The 23,493-nt window shown below is 41.9% G+C and overlaps 2 protein-coding genes across 10 annotated transcripts in view; one reads left to right on the top strand and one right to left on the bottom strand.

Moving 5' to 3' along the window:
- primpol (primase and polymerase (DNA-directed)) overlaps positions 1-7,224 on the top strand; it is an 80,813-nt gene extending 73,589 nt beyond the window's left edge. For all 4 annotated transcript variants that reach the window (XM_067982577.1, XM_067982576.1, XM_067982579.1 and 1 more), the window contains 5 exons: positions 407-493; positions 622-730; positions 2,071-2,153; positions 2,254-2,300; positions 3,613-7,224. In XM_067982577.1, coding sequence (XP_067838678.1) covers positions 407-493; positions 622-730; positions 2,071-2,153; positions 2,254-2,300; positions 3,613-3,957 — 671 coding nt within the window. In that variant the 3' untranslated portion in view covers positions 3,958-7,224. The remainder of the gene's footprint in view (positions 1-406; positions 494-621; positions 731-2,070; positions 2,154-2,253; positions 2,301-3,612) is intronic.
- cenpu (centromere protein U) overlaps positions 4,262-23,493 on the bottom strand; it is a 46,819-nt gene continuing 27,587 nt past the window's right edge. For 3 of the 6 annotated variants that reach the window (XM_067982581.1, XM_067982580.1, XM_067982582.1), the window contains exons 6-12: positions 20,357-20,477; positions 17,703-17,820; positions 14,014-14,092; positions 7,858-7,905; positions 7,711-7,772; positions 7,263-7,405; positions 6,944-7,185 (exon numbers count right to left, since the gene is read on the bottom strand). In XM_067982581.1, the coding sequence (XP_067838682.1) occupies positions 6,959-7,185; positions 7,263-7,405; positions 7,711-7,772; positions 7,858-7,905; positions 14,014-14,092; positions 17,703-17,820; positions 20,357-20,477 (798 nt within the window). In that variant the 3' untranslated portion in view covers positions 6,944-6,958. Of the gene's footprint in view, positions 4,895-6,943; positions 7,186-7,248; positions 7,406-7,710; positions 7,773-7,857; positions 7,906-14,013; positions 14,093-17,702; positions 17,821-20,356; positions 20,478-23,493 lie in introns of those variants that run through there. The other 3 variants (XM_067982586.1, XM_067982584.1, XM_067982585.1) reach the window with 2 other exon arrangements.

Genomic DNA, 23,493 nt, shown 5'->3' on the forward strand with positions numbered 1-23,493 from the left:
TTAGAATTATTATAATAATATTGGAATGGCTTTATTATTGTGTTATTAGGGCTTGTTTGTGTCAACATGGTGTGAGCTGAAAACTTCCAAAAACATGTAATCTAGCAATGACCCATTGATTAAGAGAGTCACATCTATTTCAACTTGAATATTAAAAACATTCCTGGTGGGTCTGACTTTAGGTTTTTTTTTATTCGTTCATGGGATGTGGGCGTCACTGGCGAGGCTGGCATTTATTGCCCATCCCACTCATTGATCAGGGCAACTTCATTAACTTTATTAAACATGGATTTTGACATTCCAAATTTCACTATAAATTATTTAGAAATTAACATAGTGAATGTTTACCCTGTCCTGTAGCTTATGTGTATTTCAAACAGAACTGTAGCTGAATTCTGTTTTACAGATACAATAGTCGGTTACCATTGTTCACCATACCCAGAGATTGACAGTTTTATTGCTGGTCAAGTAAACAAGGGAGGAATACAAGGTGGTAAGTTTTTAATCACATCAGCCATCGCTACCACTGCATTATTAAACTTTACTGCAAAGCAGGAATTTTGTTAGTTTCATCTTATACCGTGATTTAAAAATAGCTTTAAAATAATTTAATTTCCTCAGTCTTGCGTCGATGGAATTATTTCTCCTCTGAAGAACTGATTGTTTATGACATCAGCAAAAATCACTGGTGCGAGAACATTGGTAGAGCTCATAAAAGCAACAATATTATGTAAGTACAATTCACACAAATGTTAAATGATCTGAGCTGCAGATTCTACAATCACTGGAAGTACCTTCCTTCAATATGCAACAAGTCAGACTCCCCCACTGGCTCAGCAAAACTATCCAGTGAGTAGTTGAACCATACAGACCAGGAAGGTTTGATTCACAGTCCTATGTTGAGTCAGCTGATCTCGGGCAGGATAGCAGTAGGGGTGCTAAAAATGGCCACTGCACCCATGGATTAGAGGGAAAAATAACTAGGCTTCTCGCTCCAGATCGCTATTTAGTAACCTCTGCTGCAAGGTTTGCATGTGTAGTTATCCGCTGAGAGCAGGTTTCCTTGCCAAGGCTCACGTGAATAATAGCACAAGGATGAGGTATTGGAGGATGGCCACTGCTTATGGAAGCACACCCCAGCAAGGAGTTCACACTTTCAGGAGGGAAAGAGAGAAAAATTGAGCAGAAAAAAAATTACACCTTGTAAAATAAAATGAGCTTTATTTAGAAAATTCTGCAAGTTACTGTAAAACTGCATTTGCTGTAATAGCACATTTACTGCTACCACCCTCAACTCCACTCAGTGTTGTGCTGTTAGATTACATGTCTGACATTATGTGGATGAGCCAGAAACCCGTCAAAACTTAATATTGCTAAAAAGCTGTCCTGTTCAGCCCACACAAAAAACTCCCTATTCTTGCCCAACACCACCCTCTCCTCAGCTACTCGATCGACCAGGGCTCAGCAGAATGCTGAAGTGGGAGGCTACTGATTGGAAACAGCAGTGATCAAACAAAAACTGCAATCTCAACAGTCCCTAAAGTAAATGAATGCATTGATTTCACATGCGCTAAAATCACTACTTTTAAATGTAGGCATAATTGTACCACCTTTTGAAATATTGTAAAAAAAAGATGGAGCCATGGATAAGTTGCATCATACCTTCAGTAGGATGATACCAGGATGAGAAGGCATAGAGACTGTATTCTCCTACAGGACGCAACCTCTGCACACCACTTAAATGAGCCCGCAGCAGAGACGACTTCCTTTTACGTAAAGATGTCCTCCAGCTCCTGCACAATATAACAGGCCTGATTTCAAGAACTATGCTCCAGTTAGTTTTCCCCAGCAAATCAGGTTTAAACATTCATTCCTAGCACTTGTGAAATTTTGTGATGAAAATACATTAAAAAAAAACAAGTAGTTTTCACTTATTTCTTGGGGGGAAAATACAGTTTGTGGGTGAGTTCTGCTACTGCCTTAATGGCTGGCAGCAAAATCCCAGTAACTGAGTACTATGGGATGCCTTGAAAGGAATCACATATTCTATTGTATTCTCTTATTTTGAAGGATTGTGGTTGACTTGAGGAGAGATATCTGGTATCAGAAATGCTATGATCCTGTGTGCCGAGCTCAGAAGTTCAGGTCTGAAAGTAAGAACAAATCTTATTTCATTGAATTTTTAACATTTCATTACATAATTCAATAGTGCTACTGCAGACTAAATTATGCTGAATTCCTTTTGAATTCTAGGTCACCCATTACCCCATGAATGCTGTTTGGATTTCCTCATTGATATGGTATGTAATGAAACCAATGCATATATCAGTATTGTAACGTTTTAAAAAGTGGAAATAAATCAATCATTTGATTTGTTAGGCAATGCATTGGGGACCATACTATCGAGCTGCAATTTAACAGAAATGAAGCACTGTTATTTCAAGATATAATCAATTCTACCACTAATATGCTACTTATATAATTTATATATATATAATGGATTTTTTTTTCTACTATTTTTAAGAGCACGTTGCAGCTATGTGTTTGCTTATCTGCAAGCTGACCCATTTTTCTAGGCATCTTATCAGTGTAGCTGGATTAGTGGGTAGTCCCATCAGAGAAATTCACCAAATAATCTACAATGCCCCCTTCTCTTAACACAACTGAAACAATCCTGCCGTAGTTACATTTACCAGCAATCTTGGGAATTTTATGGCAGTAGAGTGACATGGAAGGGAGTAAGAAATGAAATGCACCTGTAAAGGTTGATTTCCATTTAAAAGATCTCAATACTATAAAGCACTAAAAGGTTTTACCACATTTCTGTCAGACCACACTTGGAATACTGAGCTCAGTACTTAGCTTAGAAAGGGTACATTAATGAATAAGACAGTAAAACTTCTTCAGGTGCTGGAGAAAATAATGGGACTTAAGCTAGACGAATCTCTAGGACTTGATGGTTTCCACCTCAGGCTATTAAAATAGGGGGAGAAACTACAGATGCGAAAGTCACAATTTTCCAAAGCTCTCTAGATTGAGGAATTGTGATTTTTGGATGGGAAAATTGCAAATGTCACTCCATTATTTAAGGAGGGAGAACCAAGGTAACTACAGATCTGTCAATTTAACATCAATTGTGGGGAAGTTACTGGAATCTATAATCAGAGACAGCGTATTTAACCAGTTGCTACTTGTCTATGTGGTCAAAGAAAGTACAACTGGATTTTGATGGGTAGGTCATGCCTGACTAATGTAGTTGAATTTTTTGAGGTCACTAGCATAGTGGATAGGCAAGTGTCTATGGATGTTGTCTGTATAGATTTCCAGAAGGTATTTGATACAGTTCTGCTCAAGAGATTATTAGCAAAAATGAAAACATACAGAATTGGATGTAATCTTGTGACATGGATTCGCAATTAGTTGGGAGGTTGGATAGTCGGGATAAAGGGAATGTTTTCTGATTGGCGGGATGGGTATGTGGTGTTCCTCAGGGATCTGTACTGGGGCCTCAGCTTTTCACCATATATATTAATGACTTGGATATCTGCTAACATCCTCTGAAAATTAGCTATCAGATTTATTTGAAACTGAACAAAACTGACTTTCTTTCAGGATAATGAATTTGTTTTTACCATGGATGAAGATGGGAACATTGAGGCAAGTCAAAATAATGTATGTTCAACACGGACTAACTTGCAGGTTGGTGACATATGGCTGCAGTCTGGAACACAAAATTCTGCCCAAACGGAAAATCTGGACCCAGCATTTATTGACAACAGTGATGATGCAATGTTATTAGAAGCTGTTGAAGACACTGAATTTAATATTGCTCCTGATATACAGTCAAACTTGAGCAATGAGGAGCCAGAACAACTGTCTGACAATGACTTACTGGCAGCTGTGAAGGAACTTGAAGCATCTGCGTGTGTACGTTGTATAGGAAATAGAAGCTACTGAAAATACAAAGTGGGCTACACAAAATCTGAAAGAGATTGTTTTCGGCAACATCCTTGATTTGAACCGATCTCATCTGAAACATTACCTTGTCTGTATTTCATAGAGTTCAGTCAGCATCTTATTTCCAGGATTTCCTGTTTTTATTTCTCATGGAACGTTAAAGCTCTTTCGCTCCTCTCTTTACAGCATTCAGGATTTTTCTTTTTCCTCTCTACTAGGCTTTATATGATAAATGAATACTTGACATTTTGTATGAACTGTACGTAAACCACAGTCATTCTTTTGCTAAAAAATATCCAATACATTTGAGTACATATAACCTTTATTTTGATACACTATTTGCTGATATATAAAAAAGGTCAAATTTAATTAAATTTAAGGTATTGAGACTGAAGTAACTTTCTCTACTACACAGCGATGCAGCAAAATTTTCAGCTATACAAATACTGTTCCACTGCCGTTTGTATTAGAACATTAGAAAATGCAATAAAGATAAACCATAATGTTTGTTTTATCAATACAAGCCCCGTCAGTAAAGATGTCGCCTGCCCATAAAAGACATGGGGGTAGATTTTGCTGTTTCTGGGGCTGGTGAATCAGGCAGGGATGAGCACATACCCCTACTGGAGCCTATACAATTTTCCACTCAATTTAAATGGATGGCAAATCAGATAGGCTTCCTTACTGGCACATGCTCCCCTCTGCTTGCTTTTCCTATCCGTTGTGCCAGGCAACCCATTAACCCCAGAAACAACACAATCTGCCCTATAATGGCCAATATTTACTAGGTCCCTTGGCTCCTCTCTCATTGTAAAACTGTACTTTAGTTCTTGTCCAATGATTGCTGTAATTTTGTATTTATTATCTGCAGCTGTTTTTCTGCTCCCAGAATTCCACGTGCTTCTATCAGCAGAGCAGGCAAGCTAGAAATATCATACTGTAAGTAAACAGAGAAAAAAAAATTAAAACCAGTAGCACCAGGAGAATCTGTTATGCAAATAATTTCCTTCATTCTCACCTTTTGCCTTACAGAATGTTCAAAAAGTGAAAGCCTGGGAAATTTCTGTCTAATGTATGTGTTTTTGTTCTAAACAAGGAACATTAGGGGACAGTGTATAGTACTAAGTTAGTTTCTGTTCATATCTGGGACTCTGGCTCTAAATGGGGATGAACAGAGAGTTCTTTCTCCATCCTCCAAATGAAATGAGTGTGCAGACATAACTTCATTATCCAAAACAACCTTAATTCAATATAAATTAATCATTTCAAATCAGGACATGGACAGGTTCATATTGAGCAAACAGGTGGCAGATGCAGGTCAATGCAGAGAAATGTAAAGTATATTTTGGGGAAAAAGAACAGTAAAAGCAAAATGTATCCAAATTGCAAAATTCTTAAGAGTAGAGGAACAGAGCAAGCTAGCAGTTCAGATACATAAATTAAAATTGCTGGATAAGTTGCAACATTCCATTTTAAAATATATTAAACTCCTGTGTGATAAAATGTATTTTCCCATTGAAAGTGTAAGTGTCTGCATATTTTGCTTGTGCACCAACGTTACGTGAGACACTCCCTAGCATTAGATCTAATCCAGTGTTATTTTTACTTCAATATAACAGGAACAGTAAGTACTGAAAAAAAAAAAATCAGAAGCAGCCAAACCTATTGCTGGCGGCTCAGTGGTGTCCGTTCCTGATCCATTCAATGACCACCAGTTGTAAAATACTCTTGATAGGCTTGTAGGAGGGAACCAAAACATTTGTCCCTTCCCTTTCACTGTCTCCCACAAATGTTGACCTCCAATTGCCCCATTATTTATATAGGATATATTGTCTCATTTCTACTTGGGCTTCTGTAGAATCAGTGGACCTTTCAAGATGACCCTATCACAGCCGGTCAACACCAGCTGACATTGTCCTGGTCGAGCAATGCAGTGGGTGACCCACAGATTTTTATAGTCAGGAATTCTTGGCAACTCAGCCTCGACAACAGAGCAACATTACATAGAATGTACAGTACAGAAAAAGGCTATTCAGCCCAACTGGTCCATGCCGTTGTCTATGCTCCACTTGAGCCTCCTCTCACCCGATCAGCATAACCTTCTATTCCTTTCTCCGTCATGTATTTATTCTAACGTCCCCTTAAATGCATCTATGCTGTTCGCTTCAACTATTCCTTGTGGTAGTGAGTTCCACATTCTAACCACTCTGAGTAAAGTACCTCCTGAATTCCCTATTGCATTTATTAGTGACTATCTTATATTTATGACCCTTAGTTTGGGTCTCCTCCACAGTAGCATGGAAATTCCCTAGGCCTTTTGGCCCTGGCTCCCTTCTTCCTCCTCCCTAGCCAATGAGAGTGGTCACTGGCCTGTGCTCCTACACCTCTCCCCCTGAAAGTGTTCTTCAGCCCTGCCTGCCCTCTTCCCCTGAGTTAGTCCATGCCCCCTTCTCCCTTCCATTTGTTCCTTCCCCCACTCTCCCTCCCATCTGCCACCATTCTCAACCTTGTTTAATTATCCATCCCACCCTCTAATCAGAAGCAGGCAAACTTATTACTCGACCTGAGCACTCCATTTGGTGTTGACTTCCCATGTGCATTGCCGTTGGAGATTGGCTAACAGGTCATTAAGTTGGGAGTTAAACTACAAAAACTGTAGTGACTACATTGAAATTAATTCATTGGCCGTAAAGTACTTTAGCATGCACTAAGGATATGAAAGGCACTAAATAAATGCAAGTGCTCTCTCCTCTCTTAAACTCCATCCCCGCATCTTATTTCACATTAAGCCATGCTCACCTATCACCTCCATGCTCACTGACCTGCTCTTATTCCCCATCTCTCTTCCCACACACCAAACCAAAATCCTCATATCCCTCCACACCCTTACCCCATCTACACTCACTCCCATCCTGATTCTAACTTGTGCTTTCTTCCTCGACTCCGCCATTTAACCATTTCAAACCTACAATCTGCAACTTCCTTTCTTAAACCATCTGCCTCACTCTACAGCATTAAAAGCCTTCTCAAAGTCCATCTCTTTAATCATATCTTTGGTCACCTCCAATAGAAGCAAACATCCTTTCCTTCCTCCGTGGAGCACCGTTAGACTTTTCTCTACGTTAAAGGCACTTAAAAAAAGTGTAAGCTGCCTTTGTTGCTGGTGTATACCCAGGCCATTATAGTTGATTCTGCTTGTGGGCAAGGTTATAGGGAACCCGAACTTGTCTGTGAATACAAAGTCATTAAACAACATTTTGCACAAATGGAGACAACAAACAGAAGTCTTACCGTTTCTTTCTTACCAGCGTTTTTATTCCTATGTTCAAGATACTGTGTCTGTAGTTGTTTAAAACCGGACATGAATTGTGTCGCATGTTGCAAATCTGATTTCTTTTGACTCAATTCAGAATATTCCTTCCGCAAGTGTTTGAGTTGTATTTCCTGCCTATAAATAGTCATAACTTTACTTTACAATTTAGAGTAGAAACAAAAAAATTCAACTGGTCTGCAGTAACCTGATTATAATTTAAATTATTAATAACATTGCCACTGTACATTTAAATAGTCATATTTCATCACAGTGGTACTGGAGTTAAGTGGCCTAAAAACATCAGAAAAGAGTGCACTGCTTGCAACAAAAAAACACCATACTTGAAACGAAATATATATTTTACCATACATTTAAGTACCACACACAAACGGGGTCAATGCTAATGATTTAAGATAAAACCGAATTAAACATAGCATTACTCATTCAATTCCTTCTGAGCTACTAGAAAGTGCTTTCTTGTCTTGTTGAAGGTTGTCATCACCTGTAAATATTAAATATTACAGTATTAATTTCAACTGCTATCATTTGATAGAAAAGTGAAAACTTGATAATATCAAAATAACTACCTTCGAAATTTTTTTTTCCAAATTCTTCAGCTCTTGTCCTTGACTGATCTTTAAAAAAGAAAGGAAGTTATCCATCTGGATAGGCAATAGTTTACAATATGAAAAACTGACTGGTCAAGATCTATAGAGGTAATTTTCAGACAGCAATTCAGAGAAATTGTTTTTCGCCATCTAATGGAAGTGTTGGGATATGGGGAATTGTACAGGAAAATATAACAGACTGAATATAAAGTAGGTTGCCTGCTCCTCAGTGTCACAAGTTGAATACTATATTAAAAATACTGATGAACTCCCCTGATTGCTAAGTGTATACAAAGAATTACACGGAATCAACAGAATAAAAACAGGCCAACTGGCCTATGCCAGTGTTTATACGTCACATGAGCCTCTTCCCACCCTGCCCTTGTATTCTCCCTCCTGTATGCATCAAGCCTCCTCTTAAATGTGTCAATGCTATCTGCTTCAACCATTCCACGTGGCAGCAAGTTCTAGATTCTCCCCACTCTAAAGAAATTCCTCCTAAATTCTTTATTTAATCCAATAGTGGCTACCTTATTTTTATGCCCCCTTGTCTGGACTCCCCCACAAGTGAACACAGTTTCTCCGTATCCACTCTATCATACCCCTTCATAATTTTAAAAAGACCTCTATCAGGTCTCCTTTTAGTCTTTGCCAGATTAAAGAACCCCAGCCTGCTCAATCTTTCCTGATAGTTGCATCCTTTCAATTCTGGTAAAATGCTTGTAAATCTTTTCTGCACTTTTTCCAATAAAAAATATCCCTTTTGGAGACCAGATCTGCTGCACAGTACTCCAAGTGTGGTCTAAGCAAGGTAACATATAAATTTAACATTATCTCCTTGCTTTTCTATTCATAGAATCAGAGAATGGTCACAGCACAGAAGGAGGCCATTCAACCCATCGAGCCTGTGTCGGCTCTTTGTAAAAGCAGTCCAGTTAGTCTCATTCCCTCGCTCTTTCCCCGTAGCCCTGCAAATTTTAATTATGGTTCAGATAATTCCTCTAGAAATGAATCGCAGTACTTTGCACTATTTATGGCCGTATCAATTTAAATGTATCAAGTAGCGTAGAACTGAGATTAGAAAAGTCTCAGGTTCAATTCGTGGACTCTGCAGTGTGAGCTGATCGCACCCTTATAAACCACTCTTGGTGATTGTTATTTGAACCCCAATTAAATGCAGCCTTGTTGCAAGCCTAATGATCACATCTATTTTACTTCTATAATCAGTTCTGTTACTTTCAATTCTTGTTTTAATTCCCTGGAAAAGTTTCATCTCTGCTTCACAACTTTCTGTAGTGAAGAGAAGTGGCTACTAAAGCCATTCAAACACCTGCCTCTCACATTTTCCCACAGTAGGAATTCAAGTCTCTGCTCAGAAGGTGAAGAATCATTACGAGTGTGCGAGGTGCAAGTATGACCACAAAACTAATGTCTTATTAAAAGTGAAAGTCTTGGCACACACGCACGTGACCATATTTACATGAACCATGAACTTGCCTGCATCGCTCAAATATTTACTGAGGCGTTGGCTGGATAATTTCAAATAACTGGCATGATCTGCCAAAAAGTGTAAATTAGATAGGATAACGTGAGCAGCAAGTAACAAAACTTCACGAAGAATCATAGAAAGGTTACAGCACGGAAGGAGGCCATTCGGCCCATCAAGTCTGCGCCGGCTCTATGCAAGAGCAATCCAGCTAAACCCACTCCCCCGCCCTATCCCTGTAGCCCAGCAATGATTGAATCTGCCTCCACCACTCCCCACGGCAGTGCATTCCAGATCCTAACCACACGCTGGGTGAAAAAGTTTTTCCTCATATCACCTTTGGTTCTTTTGCCAATCATCTTAAATCTATGCCCTCTGGTTCTTGACCCTTCCACCAATGGGGACAGTTTCTCTCTACTCTGTCTAGACCCTTCATGATTTTGAATACCTCTATCAAATCTCCTCTCAACCTTCTCTGTTCCAAGGAGAGCAACCCCAGCTTCTCCAGTCTACCCACGTAACTAAAGTCCCTCATCCCTGGAATCATTCTAGTAAATCTCTTCTGCACCCTCTCTAAGGCCTTCACATCTTTCCTGAAGTGCGGTGCCCAGAACTGGACACAATACTCCAGCTGTGGCCGAACCATTATTTTATAAAGGTTCATCATGACTTCCTTACTTTTGTGCTCTATGTCTCTATTTAAAAAGCCCAGGATCCCTTATGCTTTTTTAACCTGCCCTGCCGCCTTCAATGATTTGTGTACATATACCCCCAGGTCTCTGTGTTCCTTTACCCCTTTTAGAATTGTGCCCTTTAGTTTACACTTCCTCTCCTCATTCTTCCTAAAGAAATGCATCACCTTGCATTTTTCTGTGTTAAATTTCATCTGCCACGTGTCTGCCTATGCTACCAACCTGTCTATATCCTCTTGAAGTCTATCACTATCCTCCTCACTGTTCACTTCCCTTCCAAGTTTTGTGTCATCTGCAAATTTTGAAATTGTGCCCTGTACATCCAAGTCATTAATATATATCAAAAAGAGTGGTCCCTGGGGAACACCAGGGTATACTTCCCTCCAGTCCGAAAAACAAATGTTCGCCACTACTCTCCGTTTCCTGTCACTTAGCCAATTCTGTATCCATGTTGCTACTGCCCCCTTTATTCCCTGGGCCACAATCTCAATGACAAGCCTATCATGCGGCACTTTATCAAATGCCTTTTGAAAGTCCATATACACATCAACTGCATTGCCCTCATCTACCCTCTCTGTTACCTCATCAAAAAACTCTATCAAGTTAGTTAAACACAATTTGCCTTTAACAAATCCGTGCTGGCTTTCCCTAATCAATCCACGTGACTGCTAATTCTGTCCCAGATTATCGTTTCTAAAAGTTTCCCCACCACTGAGGCTAAACTGACTAGCCTATTGTTGGTGGGTTTATCCTCACACCCTTTTTTGATCACGGGTATAACATTTGCCATTCTCCAGTCCTCTGGCACCACCCCCATATTTAAGGATGTTTGGAAGATTATGGCCAGTAGCTCCACCATTTCCACCCTTACTTTCCTCAGTAACCTAGGATGCATCCCATCCGGACCGGGTGACTTATCTGCTTTAAGTGCAGCTAGCCTTTCTAGTACCTCTTCTTTATCAATTTTTAGCCCATCAATATCTCAACTATATCTTCCTTTACTGAGACTATGGCAGCATCTTCTGCCTTGGTAAAGACAGATGCAAAGTACTCATTTAGTACCTCGGCCATGCCCTCTGCCTCCATGCATAGATCTTCTTTATGGTCCCTAATCGGTCCCACCCCATCTCTTACCCGTTTACTGTTTACATGCCTATAGAAGCCTTTTGAATTCCCTTTTATGTTGGCTGCCAGTCTATTCTCATACTCTCTCTTTGCCCCTCTTATTTTCTTTTTCACTTCGCCTCTGAACTTTCTACATTCTGCCTGGTTCTCACTTGTGTTATCAACCTGACATCTGTCACACACCCCTTTTTTCCGCTTCATTTTACTCTCTCTCTCTTCTGTCATTCAGGGAGCTCTGGCTTTAGTTGTCCTACCCTCCTCCCTCGTGGGAATGTACCTAGACTGTACCCGAACTATCTCCTCTTTAAAGGTCGCCCACTGTTCAATTACAGTTGCCTGCCAATCTTTGATTCCAGTTTACCCGGGCCAGATCTGTTCTCATCCCACTGAAATTTGCCCTCCTCCAATTGAGTATTTTTACTTTAGAGTGGTCCGTATCCTTTTCCATAGCTATTCTAAATCTTATGATACTATAATCGCTGTTCCCTAAATGTTCTGCAGCTGCTCAGTGACATTCTTGATCCTGGCACCAGGCAGACAACATACCATCCTGGAATCAGGTCTGAGGCCGCAGAAACGCCTGTCTGCTTCCCTAACTATAGACTCCCTTATCACTATTGCTCTCCTGATCTTTCTCCTTCCCCCTGTACAGCTGAGCCACCCATGGTGTTATGGTCTTGGCTGCACACCGCAGAGTCTATTCCACTGAATACCAGTTAGAGTGTGAGATGTACTCAGCAGACTCCTGCACTACCTGCCTGGTCCTCCTTGACTGTCTGGCTGATGAAGCTCATCTTAACCATTTTTAAAAGCCTTTAGGTTAAAATCAAAGTTGGCAACTAAAATACTGAATACCCACAAAAAAGTGCAAAACCAAGGCTCCCATATTTAATAACAATGGGTAATGTCTCATTGAGACACTTTGGCCCTGATTTTCAAAGGAAATTGTGGGGGTGGGGGGGCTCCGATAATCGGGGAAATCCCAAGTGGGTGAGGAAGCCGGCTTCTGGGTTCCCCAGACACGTCTGGGTGCACGCGCATGCCTCGCAAATGCGTAAGTCCCGCTGGTAATTAAAGCCGGCAGGATGATAGTCAAACAAATGTACCTTATTAAAGTACTTAAGGTACTTTATTTCTGACGTAGTAGATGGTTAAAATGATTTTAAACTTACCTGAGCGGCTTTTCCACAGCTTCCAATTCACACATGGTAAAACCAGGCAAAAATAAATGAAATAAATTAAATAAAAGACCGCTGCACAAAGTTAAAAAACAAAATAAACCTGCCTTTCCTCTGCTCCAATGTCCCCCTCTCCCCCCGATCTTCCACTCTTTCCTCCCTCCCCATCCCGATCTTCCACTGTCCCCGCCCTGATGTTTAGTGTTGGATGACATCTTGCTCTCTCATATTCTCTCTTCCGCCCCCCACCGCCCCCCCACCCCCCGGTGTTGCAGCTCCCGTCAATCAGGCTGTCTACCGGGGGCGAAACCCAGAAACAACTTTAACACCAATAACATTGCGATCACGTCGGAAAAGGTACGTTTTTTTTAAATTCAGGTTTGCCACACGCACCTTCACCACCACCACCACCATTTCAAAACTGAGCCCTTTGTGTCAATTTTCATCGAAGACAGGGTTGTCAAAACTAAAGTCGTGTGGATACAGTTTAATCTGGTCTGCAGTTCTCCTGTGCTTAATGTTGCCATGTGTCCCGAAATGGGACACGAATCTTCCAGGCTGTGACAAGCAGCTTTTAAACTTCGCATATCAGCAGTGGTCTCCCTGCTCCATGACTTCAACCCCACTGGCACAGAGAGCCAGCACTCGCTTAGGAGTGACCAGAAGGCAAAGGGGAGAGAGAAAAAGAGTATGGAGAGGTGCAGGGCTGGGGGAGATTGGGGCTCTGGGGAATGTCAGGAGACTTAGATTGGGACTCGGAGGGGGGATGGGAGAAAGGGAAAGGGTGACAGGCTTGGGGGAAGAGAAGCAGACGATGGAATGGGGGTCAGAAGATTGGGCCTGGGGGAAAGAGGGATGGGATAGGGTGGGGCCCAGCATGTCCTGCAGAGCTGGAGGAGCAGCAGCAGCAACATGATGAGCGGGAGCGGTGCTGAGAGAGCAGCAAGCAGTAAAGGGGTGAGTGAAACCTGCAGACCTTACTGTGGGGAAACAGTGAAGGATTGTTTCCACTGGTGGCAAATGGGGAACAATGGGACGGAGAGCGAGGATTTTCACTGCGCTCAGGGAGCATCACAAGCTCCAATACACGGAGGAGATGCAAGAGGACCAAGTAGGGCCGGCAGCGGCCCATAGTAGTGCTGTGGAGTTGGGACGAGCACTCCTCCTCCACGCTTCACAGAAGGGGAGGTTAAAAAAAAACTTTCCCTACCATTCTTTAGCGGACTTCAGCGGTCCCTTTAAGGTGCACGGTACCTAGTTTAACATGCATTTTGCAGAAGGGTCCTAAAACAGACACAGGACCCTTTTTTGCATATTTAAATTGATCCATCCTGATATCAGGCAGCCACAGGGATGCCGAAAAGCAATGAGGAGTAATATGGCGGCAGCATGGCACAGATTAGGTGTAAGACCTCGCACCCAGAAATTGATTTACATTGAACCCATTTTACACCCAAAAAATGGACAAAATGCATTCCAATTTCTACCCCAGTGTGTCCAAATATCTTTCGGTGAATGTGGCCCACGCCAAGTGCCAGGATGTGGGATCAGGCCCACCACGTAAATTAAGTTTGACGCCCCGATCAAAGATGCACCAAATAAATAAGTAGGGTTTGCAGAAGCTATCCAATGATGCAATCCCTGCTGTACTTACAGTTTCAGTAACTTGCTCCTTTAAATCGGTGAAGAATCTGTCAATTACTTTCCTGCAAACATTAGGTTCCACAGACTGCCTACAAAATTGAACAAAAACTACACTTTACTAACAAGGCAACATGCAGTTGAACTGCGGATTTATGAAGTCTTTAAACCTCCACTGTTCTTAAGTAATAATGAAAGAATAAAGCTGGTATATGTAAATTTTCCTAAACTACTGTATATCTCAATATATAAAAAAAATCACAATAGTAGTAGATACTACTCCTTCAAACAGAAGTGATCTTTATGATCTATAATGTTGTGTAGATCAATGTCGTTTTGTTTTGCATTCTTAGTATTTATATCAACGCAAAAATCATTCTCTTCCCTCCTACAAACAACATGACATGTATTCTAATTGTCATAGGGAAAGTACTAGTGACACCAGGTGGAAAGATAGGGGTCCTCCATCATTCACTGAAGCAGGTGACTAGCTGATACCCTGTGAAGCAGAGATCATATAACCCAGCAGATCAGAGGGGCAATTTCAGACCCGTAAAATGTTAGAATCATACAAAGGTTACAGCATGGAAGGAGGCCGTTCGGCCCATCGAGTCCATGGCGGCTCTATGCAAGAGCAATCCAGCTAGACCCACTCCCCCGCCCTCCCCCCCCCATAGCCCTGCAATTTTTTTCCTTTCAAGTACTTACCCAATTCCCTTTTGAAGGCCACGATTGAATCCGCCTCCACCACACCCTCAGGCAGTGCATTCCAGATCCTAACCACTCACTGTGTAAAAAGGTTTTTCCTCATGTCACCTTTGGTTCTTTTGCTAATCACCTTAAATCTACGTCCTCTGGCCTTTGACCCTTCCGCCAATGGTGACAGTTTCTCTCTATCTACTCTGTCTAGACCCTTTATGATTTTGAATACCTCTATCAAATCACCTCGCGACCGTCTCTGTTCCAATGAGAACAACCCCAGCTTCTCCAGTCTATCCACGTAACTAAAATCCCTCATCCCTGGAATCATTCTGGTAAATGTCTTCTGCACCCTCTCTAAGGCCTTCACATCTTTCCTGAAGTGCGGTGCCCAGAGCTGGACACAGTACTCTAATTGTGATTTATAAAGGTTCATCACGACTTCCATACTTTTGTATTCTATGCCTCTACTTATAAAGCCCAGGATCCCATATGCTTTTCTAACCACTTTCTCAACCTGCCCTGCCACAATTTGTGCACATATACCCCCAGATCTCTGTTCCTGTACCCCTTTTAGAGTTGTGCCCTCTAGTTTATATTGCCTCTCCTCGTTCTTCCTGCCAAAATGTATCACTTCGCATTTTTCTGCGTTAAATTTCATCTGCCACGTGTCCGCCCATACCACCAGCCTGTCTATATCCTCTTGAAGTCTATCACTATCCTCCTCACTGTTTACTACCCTTCCAAGTTTTGTGTCATCTGCAAATTTTGAAATTGTGCCCTGTACACCCAAGTCCAAGTCATTAATATATATCAAGGAAAGCACTGACCGCTGGGGGACAGCACTCTACACTTCCCTCCAGTCCAAAAAACCGTTCACCACTACTCTGTTTCCTGTCACTTAGCCAATTCTGTATCCATGTAGCTACTGTCCTCTTTATTCCATGGGCCGCAATCTTGATGATAAGCCTACCGTGCGGCACTTTATCAAATGCCTTTTGAAAGTCCATATACACCACATCAACTGCATTGCCCTCATCTACCCTCTCTGTTACCTCATCAAAAAACTCTGATTTGTCAGTAACAAATCTGTGCTGGCTTTCCCTAATCAATCCACACTCGTCCAAGTGACTGTTAATTCTGTCCCGGATTATCATTTCTAAAAGTTTCCCCACCACTGAGGTTAAAGTGACTGGTGCTATAGTTGCTGGGTTTATCCTTACACCCAACAATTATAGCACCCACAAATGTTATGGGTGCAACAAGCCAAATGGGGTAGAGGAGCGAATGGATCTAGGGTACAGATACACAAATCACTAAAATTAGCAGCACCAGTTAATAAGGTCATTTAAAAAACAAACAAAACACTGGGGTTCATATCTAGAGGGATAGAATTGAAAAGCAGAGAAGTTATGTTAAAAATGTATAGCGTCTTGGTTAGACCACACTTGAGTACTGTGCATAGTTCTGGTCTCCTCATTGTATAAAGGATAGAGGCACTGGAGAAGGTGCAAAAAAAGATTTACACAGATGATATCAGAACTGGGCGGTTATACCCATCAGGAAAGATTGAACAGGCTGGGACTCTTTTCTCTTGTAAAGAGAAGGCTGAGGGGTGACCTGATAGAGGTCTTTGAGATTATGAAAGGGTTTCATAGGGTAGAGGTGGAGAAGATGTTTCCATTTGTGGCAAGACCAAAACTAGGGGCCATAAATATAAGTTAGTCACTAATAAATTCAGTAGGGAATTCTTTACTCAAAGAGTGGTTAGAATGTGGAACTCGCTACTACAAGCAGTAGTTGGGGCGAATAGCATAGATGCATTTAAGGGGAAGCTAGATAAACACATGAGGGAGAAAGGAATAGAGGGTTATGCTGATAGGGTTAGATGAAGAGGGGTGGAAAGAGGCTTGTGTTGAGCATAAACACCAGGGTGGACCAGTTGGGCCGAATGGCCTGTTTCTGTGCTGTACGTTCTATGTAATTCTATGTAAAGCTAGAATACAAGGCAAGCAATTACTGGTCCGAGAGGCAGTCCAGAGCACAGCTGGAGGGACTGAATGCTGCTGTCAGAGATTTCTGGGAGCTGTGTGGCAATACTGAATTCTTGAAATAAATATCTGTATAATATGGGGTGTGGCCTAGTACAGCTGCATCTGGTATGGGGTGATCAGATATTTAGTGTGCATGGGAGCTTGCTTCTGTGCTATTTTGATGCCAAAAACTGTACCCTTGGCCAGAGTGGCTAAAATGTCTGTTTTTATCAGGTGAAAAGTGGCAGTTTGAGTGTCACATGATAATTACATATGAGCAAGACCATTCAGCTCATCCATCCAAAAAGATTCTGAAGTCTCCTCAATGCAGCATCCAATTGTGTGCTTGTTTTTTTTTTAAAAAAAACGATTCCAGGGTTTTCGCCTCCACTACCCTTATCAGGGAGTCCATTCCATGTATTGATCACTCTTCAAGAACATCCTGATATTAGTCCTAAATTTGCAATTTACTAGCTTGAACCCCTGTCCGCTTGTCCTACTCTCACTATTTGGTTTGAAGTATTTTCCAGATTTACCCTTTTCATACCACTTACGATCCTGCAGACCTGTATAGCCCCAGTTTCTTTTTTTTAAAATATGGCTCCTCATCAAATCCTCAAGATGCCCCAAAGCACTTAATATCCAATTAATTACTTTTGAAGTGTAGTCACTGCTGTTATGTAGGCAAATGCCAATTCTACACACTGCAAGATCCTACAAACAGCAAATTAAGGGAATGACCATAAAACCTGCTTTTGGTGGTGTTGATTGAGGGAGAAATGTTAACCAGGACACCAGAAGTCCCTGCTACTCTTCAAACAGTGCCATGGGATCTTTAATATCCAGCTGAACAGTCAGATGGGCATTAAAGGGTGCAATAAGCTCCCATACACGAGTTGTGCTACGATGATTCATATTCCTAGAATATTAACTAATTCACCACGTTTCACAACACTAGTCTTGAACTTACTTATATTCTGTAACAATTTCCTCGAAATCATCGAGAACTACATCCAGTTCAGTGAGGTCTTTTGTTAACCTCTTCATGCCTTCAGGACACCAGATTTTCACAGATGATGGACCAGCCTCTGAAAGGTAAAAGAAAGCAAACTATCCACTATTATAAATTGCTGTTCAGTTGTGTTGAAATCAAAGCTTCTAATGTAATGCATTCTTTCCCAGGATCTCAAAATTGTTATACCTTCCCCCTATAATTTACAGGTTTTAAAGGGTTGAAAAAAATATCATAAGCATACAATGACTTAGAAAGGGAACTGGGGGTTATAGTAGATATGTCATTTTCAATTTCCAGGCAAGGTGGCAAAGCAATAAAAAAAGCTAATTGAGTACCAAAGACATACAGGCAGAACAGTAGAGTGAGTACAAACCTACTGAAGCTATGCTAAGGCTTTACAATACATTGGTAAGATCAGTCTTGGATACACCTGAATTGCAAATGGTACAGAGAAAAGCAACAAAACTAGTTTCATATATTAAGGGGTTGAACTATGAGAAAAGGGAAGCAAACTCTACAATTTGGAAAGGAGACAGTTCAGTGAAGGATTTCAATAACATATTAAATTAAATGATTATAGATAAGGTAAATCTAAATTACTACATCAAAATAAGCCAAGAAAGTAAAGCCAAATGACATAAATGGAAATTAAAATAAGTTAAAAACAGGTAGCAGAAGGAACTGACAAAATGTTTGAAATAGTCTGACAGGCACACAATGGAAGTGAAAACATTGCATCTAAACTTCTTTACTCAGAGTGGTGAGAATGTGGAACTCGCTACCATATGGAGTAGTTAAGGCGATTAGCATAAATGCATTTAAGGGGAAGCTAGATAAGTACATGAGGTAGAAAGGAATAGAAGGATATGTTGACAGGGTGAGATGAAGTAAGGTGGATGGAAGCTCTTGTGGAGCATAAACACCGGCATAGATCTATTGGGTCGAACAGCCTGTTTGTGTTGTAAAATTCCGTGTAAAATACAGTTGGATGCTGTGATGCGAGACTTACAGCACTATAGGGATGAGCATCGATGGGCTCAAGAGTCTTGTCTCGTCCCTAACTTTTCTTATGATTTGTCTGGCAACAGCCAGGTAGCCTAATCTCTTAGATAGGAACTTTAAAATATTTCTAAAGTCCATGAATTTGAAACGATGCAAGACAGAACCAACAAGTCTAATCTATTCCTAGAGGAACACATATTCCCTCCCCCCCCCCCCCCCCCCCATCCATTAGAACAGGAAAGAATTTTATCCAATCATTGTTCTCTTTACCTGGGCATTCTAATCAGTCCACCCGTGCTGCATTATTCGACAGTGCTATCAAGCGGCACTGACTCACCAATAACCTGCTCACCGATGCTCAGTTTGGGTTCCGCCAGGACCACTCGGCTCCAGACCTCATTACAGCCTTGGTCCAAACATGGACAAAAGAGCTGAATTCCAGAGGTGAGGTGAGAGTGACTGCCCTTGACATCAAGGCAGCATTTGACAGAATGTGGCACCAAGGAGCCCTAGTAAAATTGAAGTCAATGGGAATCAGGGGGAAAACTCTCCAGTGGCTGGAGTCATATCTAGCACAAAGGAAGATGGTAGTGGTTGTTGGTGGCCAATCATCTCAGCCCCAGGACATTGCTGCAGGAGTTCCTCAAGGCAGTGTCCTAGGCCCAACCATCTTCAGCTGCTTCATCAATGACCTTCCCTCCATCATAAGGTCAGAAATGGGGATGTTCGTTGATGATTGCACAGTGTTCAGTTCCATTCGCAACCCCTCAGATAACGAAGCAGTCCGAGCCTGCATGCAGCAAGACCTGGACAACATCCAGGCTTGGGCTGATAAGTGGCAAGTAACATTCGTGCCAGACAAGTGCCAGGCAATCACCATCTCAAACAAGAGAGTCTACCATCGCCAAATCCCCCACCATCAACATCCTGGGGGTCACCTTTGACCAGAAACTTAACTGGACCAGCCATATAAATACTGTGGCTACAAGAGCAGGTCAGAGGCTGGGTATTCTGCGGCGAGTGACTCACCTCCTGACTCCCCAAAGCCTTTCCACCACCTACAAGGCACAAGTCAGGAGTGTGATGGAATACTCTCCACTTGCCTGGATGAGTGCAGCTCCAACAACACTCAAGAAGCTCGACATCATCCAGGACAAAGCAGCCCGCTTGATTGGCACCCCATCCACCACCCTAAACATTCACACTCTTCACCACCGGCGCACAGTGGCTGCAGTGTGTACCATCCACAGGATGCACTGCAGCAACTCGCCAAGGCTTCTTCGACAGCACCTCCCAAACTGCGACCTCTACCACCTAGAAGGACAAGAGCAGCAGGTACATGGGAACACCACCACCTGCACGTTCCCCTCCAAGTCACACACCATCCAGACTTGGAAATATATCGCCGTTCCTTCATTGTCACTGGGTCAAAATCCTGGAACTCCCTTCCTAACAGCACTGTGGGAGAACCTTCACCACATGGACTGCAGCGGTTCAAGAAGGCGGCTCACCACCACCTTCTCAAGGGCAATTAGGGATGGGCAATAAATGCCGGCCTCGCCAGCGACTCCCACATCTCATGAATGAATTTTTTAAAAAATCCTAACCTGGAGTAGCAGGTCTTGGTACAGATGAATTAGGAGTGGCATTAGATCCAGTTGGTCTCCTGATCAAAGTTTTCTTTCTTTTCTGTCCATGGGATTTACGGTTATTTTGTAGGGCAGTTTCCTGTCACATAAAAAGTTCGATTTTTCAGTAAATCGTCCATTACCAGGTAAAGCATCAAAATTCCTAATCCCAGTGATCACACGCCTTGATACAGATTGTGCATAAAAGTTAAAATTGAACTTAAACCATTGCGATTTTTTAAAAAAGGTTCTCCTTATCGGCACGAGGGGCTGAATGGCCTACTCCTGTTCCTATGTTCCTTATCCTGCCACATTTTCTCTTAATCTGCCTTGAAGATGTTGACTCCTTGATGGGGTACAGTGTCACAGGCACCAGATACACTCTGCTATGCCGTGTCCAATCATCAATCACGTGTTGGCCTGAAGACATTCACTATCGAGGCTATCTAACCATGGGGGCCAACATCCACATGTACACACTGCTGGCAGGAGTCGCTGAACAGCAATCAAGAGCAGGAACCCTTGCTCATTTTGCCATTCCCTAACCCATGGCGAAACGGGATATTGCTCCTACCAGTTCCCAGCTCAGATCAGCTAACTCAGCATACTGGGGATCAAATCTGAGGACCTTCCTGGTCTATATAGTTCAGCTGGTTACTGTCGTAACTCATTGAGTCACCAGGAGAGCATCAATTCTTTTTATTTTAAGTGTTTTAAGGACAAGCTTTGCAATTAAACTGTCTCACTTACAAATAAATACAAAAAGTAAAACTGAACTGCAAACCCATTTAAAATGGTTGAAAACTCAGCTGTGTAAAGTTCTATTTTTTGGACCAGCTTGAAAAAAAAGCCCCACTGAGGGCATTAAGACACATGCTAGCACAACTAGACCAGTGAGAGGGAGCAGCATTGTACCCCAAAACTACAGTAGATGACCTTCCCAAATGCCCCATCCCCAGCATGTCACAGTCAACAAACTACTTCAACTTTCTTGATGCATAATGTCATTCAAACATAGAACTTTGTCAATACATTTGCTACACTGGTGTACATCAGTGTGGACTATTCTCAATGGCAGCACGGTGGGCACAGTTAGTTAAATGAAAGGACTATGTTAGCCAAATGAAAGGAAGCTCTAGTTTATATTCAATACAAACTTCCATTTTTCAATGCTGAGCAATTCATCTTTATTATTTAATCATAATTTAATTATTTGGAATCTTGCCAAACTGGGTAATAACTGCTACCCCAGGTAAATGGTATTCATTCACTTTTGACCTTTGTAGTATTGTAAAACACTGATTAAGCATTAGTGCAAGATTCTGTTCTAAATAAATTGCTTAAGAGTCTGAAATTCACCTTAAAAAGACATTTTAAAAGGGATTTCCAAATTTTACAATAATTATGTGGAAAAGTTATTTAAATGGTTAAGTCAGATTATCAACTGAATAATCAGGTAAAATGTGACAAAAATCATCAAATCCAAATGAATAATTTGAATTAATTATGTGGTTTTCCTCTAAATTATGTTGATCGTTTCTGGTTATCTCATAGTAAAATACTTAACTGTTAATACATGAAGGATTTCAAGTACCAATACTTGTAATCCAGTGGTTTTGTAAGATATTGCTTTTGTTTCAATGCACCACTCCTTAAATATACAAATTGTGCCATGGGATTGGAGAGTAGCCAATGTAACACCTTTGTTTTGGAAGGGAGAGAAGGCTAAACTGGATAACTATTGATCAGTTAGTCTAACTCAGTTATGAGCAAGCTCTTAGAATCTATAATACAAGATATAGTTAGTGAGCAATTATAAATTCATAGGTCAATCAAGGACAGCCTGTCTGGATTTGTTAAAGGCAAATCCTGTTTGACAAATTTAATGAAGGTTATTGAAGTGACTGCTGGATAAAAGAAATGCAGTAGATGTATTGCGTATGGAATTTCAGAAGGCATTCGATAAGGTGACTTTAAAAAAAAGTGTTAAAAAAAATTCAGGCATATGGTGTAAGTGGAAATGTCACAACAAGGAAAGAATAGACAGAGGATTTGGACTTGAGTATCAGGAACATAGGGCAGGATTTTAATATGCGGGGCGGGGGTCAATCGGCTCGCGGGAAACCCGAAAAAAATTCCTACCTTTCCACACGCGATCACTACTTAATTGATGGCCCTTAACTTGGCTTCCGGGTTTGTTGTCTAAAAGCTGCACAGCAAGCGGACTGCACACCCGCATGACCTGCTGTCAGCTGGAATGTTTAAAGGGCCACTGATGCAATGGCTTTTGCTGGAGAAACGAGGAATCGGGCAAGATAGAGCAGCAGAGGGGCAAGCCAGCTCTAAGGTTCAGTGACGCTTCACTTAAGGTGCTGCTGACCGGGGTGAGGAGGAGGGAAATATTTTACCTGGTGGACAGGAGGAAGCGCCCTGCCTCTACCACCAAGAAGGCCTGGCTCGAGGTGGCGGCTAGCAGGAGCAACATCTCCCACACTTGGGTGCAGTGTAGGAAGCGCTTCAATGACTTAACTAGGTCAGCAAAAGTGAGTACACAGAGGTGGAACAGGAGGCCCTGGAGGTCAGCCGCACCACTGAGTGCCTGTCCCTCAGGGATGCCGAGACTGGCACCCCACAAACCTCTCGTGACAGAACTTTAACATTCATGTTAGACACCTCATATACTCATCACAACATTACATCTGTGATGATTCTTAATATTGCCTTCTGTTCCCTTACAGACTCATCAACGACCGAAGTGACAGGAGAGGGCGATTCCTCAGAGGAGCTCCCAGCCTCTGAGGAATCGCCCTCTCCGTCACATCTTAGTGAACCATGTACCAGCGCAGATACTCACACCTTGATGGGTCCTAGTAGTCAGTTAGTTGAGTTGGCACCTGGTGAGGCACCATACACAAGTGAGCACGAGCAGACACTGGTGGCAGGGGCAGTTGTGGAGAGTCTGCATCGGTGGGAGCACTCCTCTCCAGGCTCTGCTCAGCTGGACGCAGATACTGAACCCCGGGGACCAACGTTTAAAAGGAGAATAATCAAGGGACAGCATTACATTTGCGAGGTACCGGAAGATGTGCCACGCACACTCTCCACAATAGTGGTGA

The sequence above is a fragment of the Heptranchias perlo genome, chromosome 4, assembly GCF_035084215.1.
Source record: "Heptranchias perlo isolate sHepPer1 chromosome 4, sHepPer1.hap1, whole genome shotgun sequence".
Taxonomy (NCBI): Eukaryota; Metazoa; Chordata; class Chondrichthyes; order Hexanchiformes; family Hexanchidae; genus Heptranchias; species Heptranchias perlo.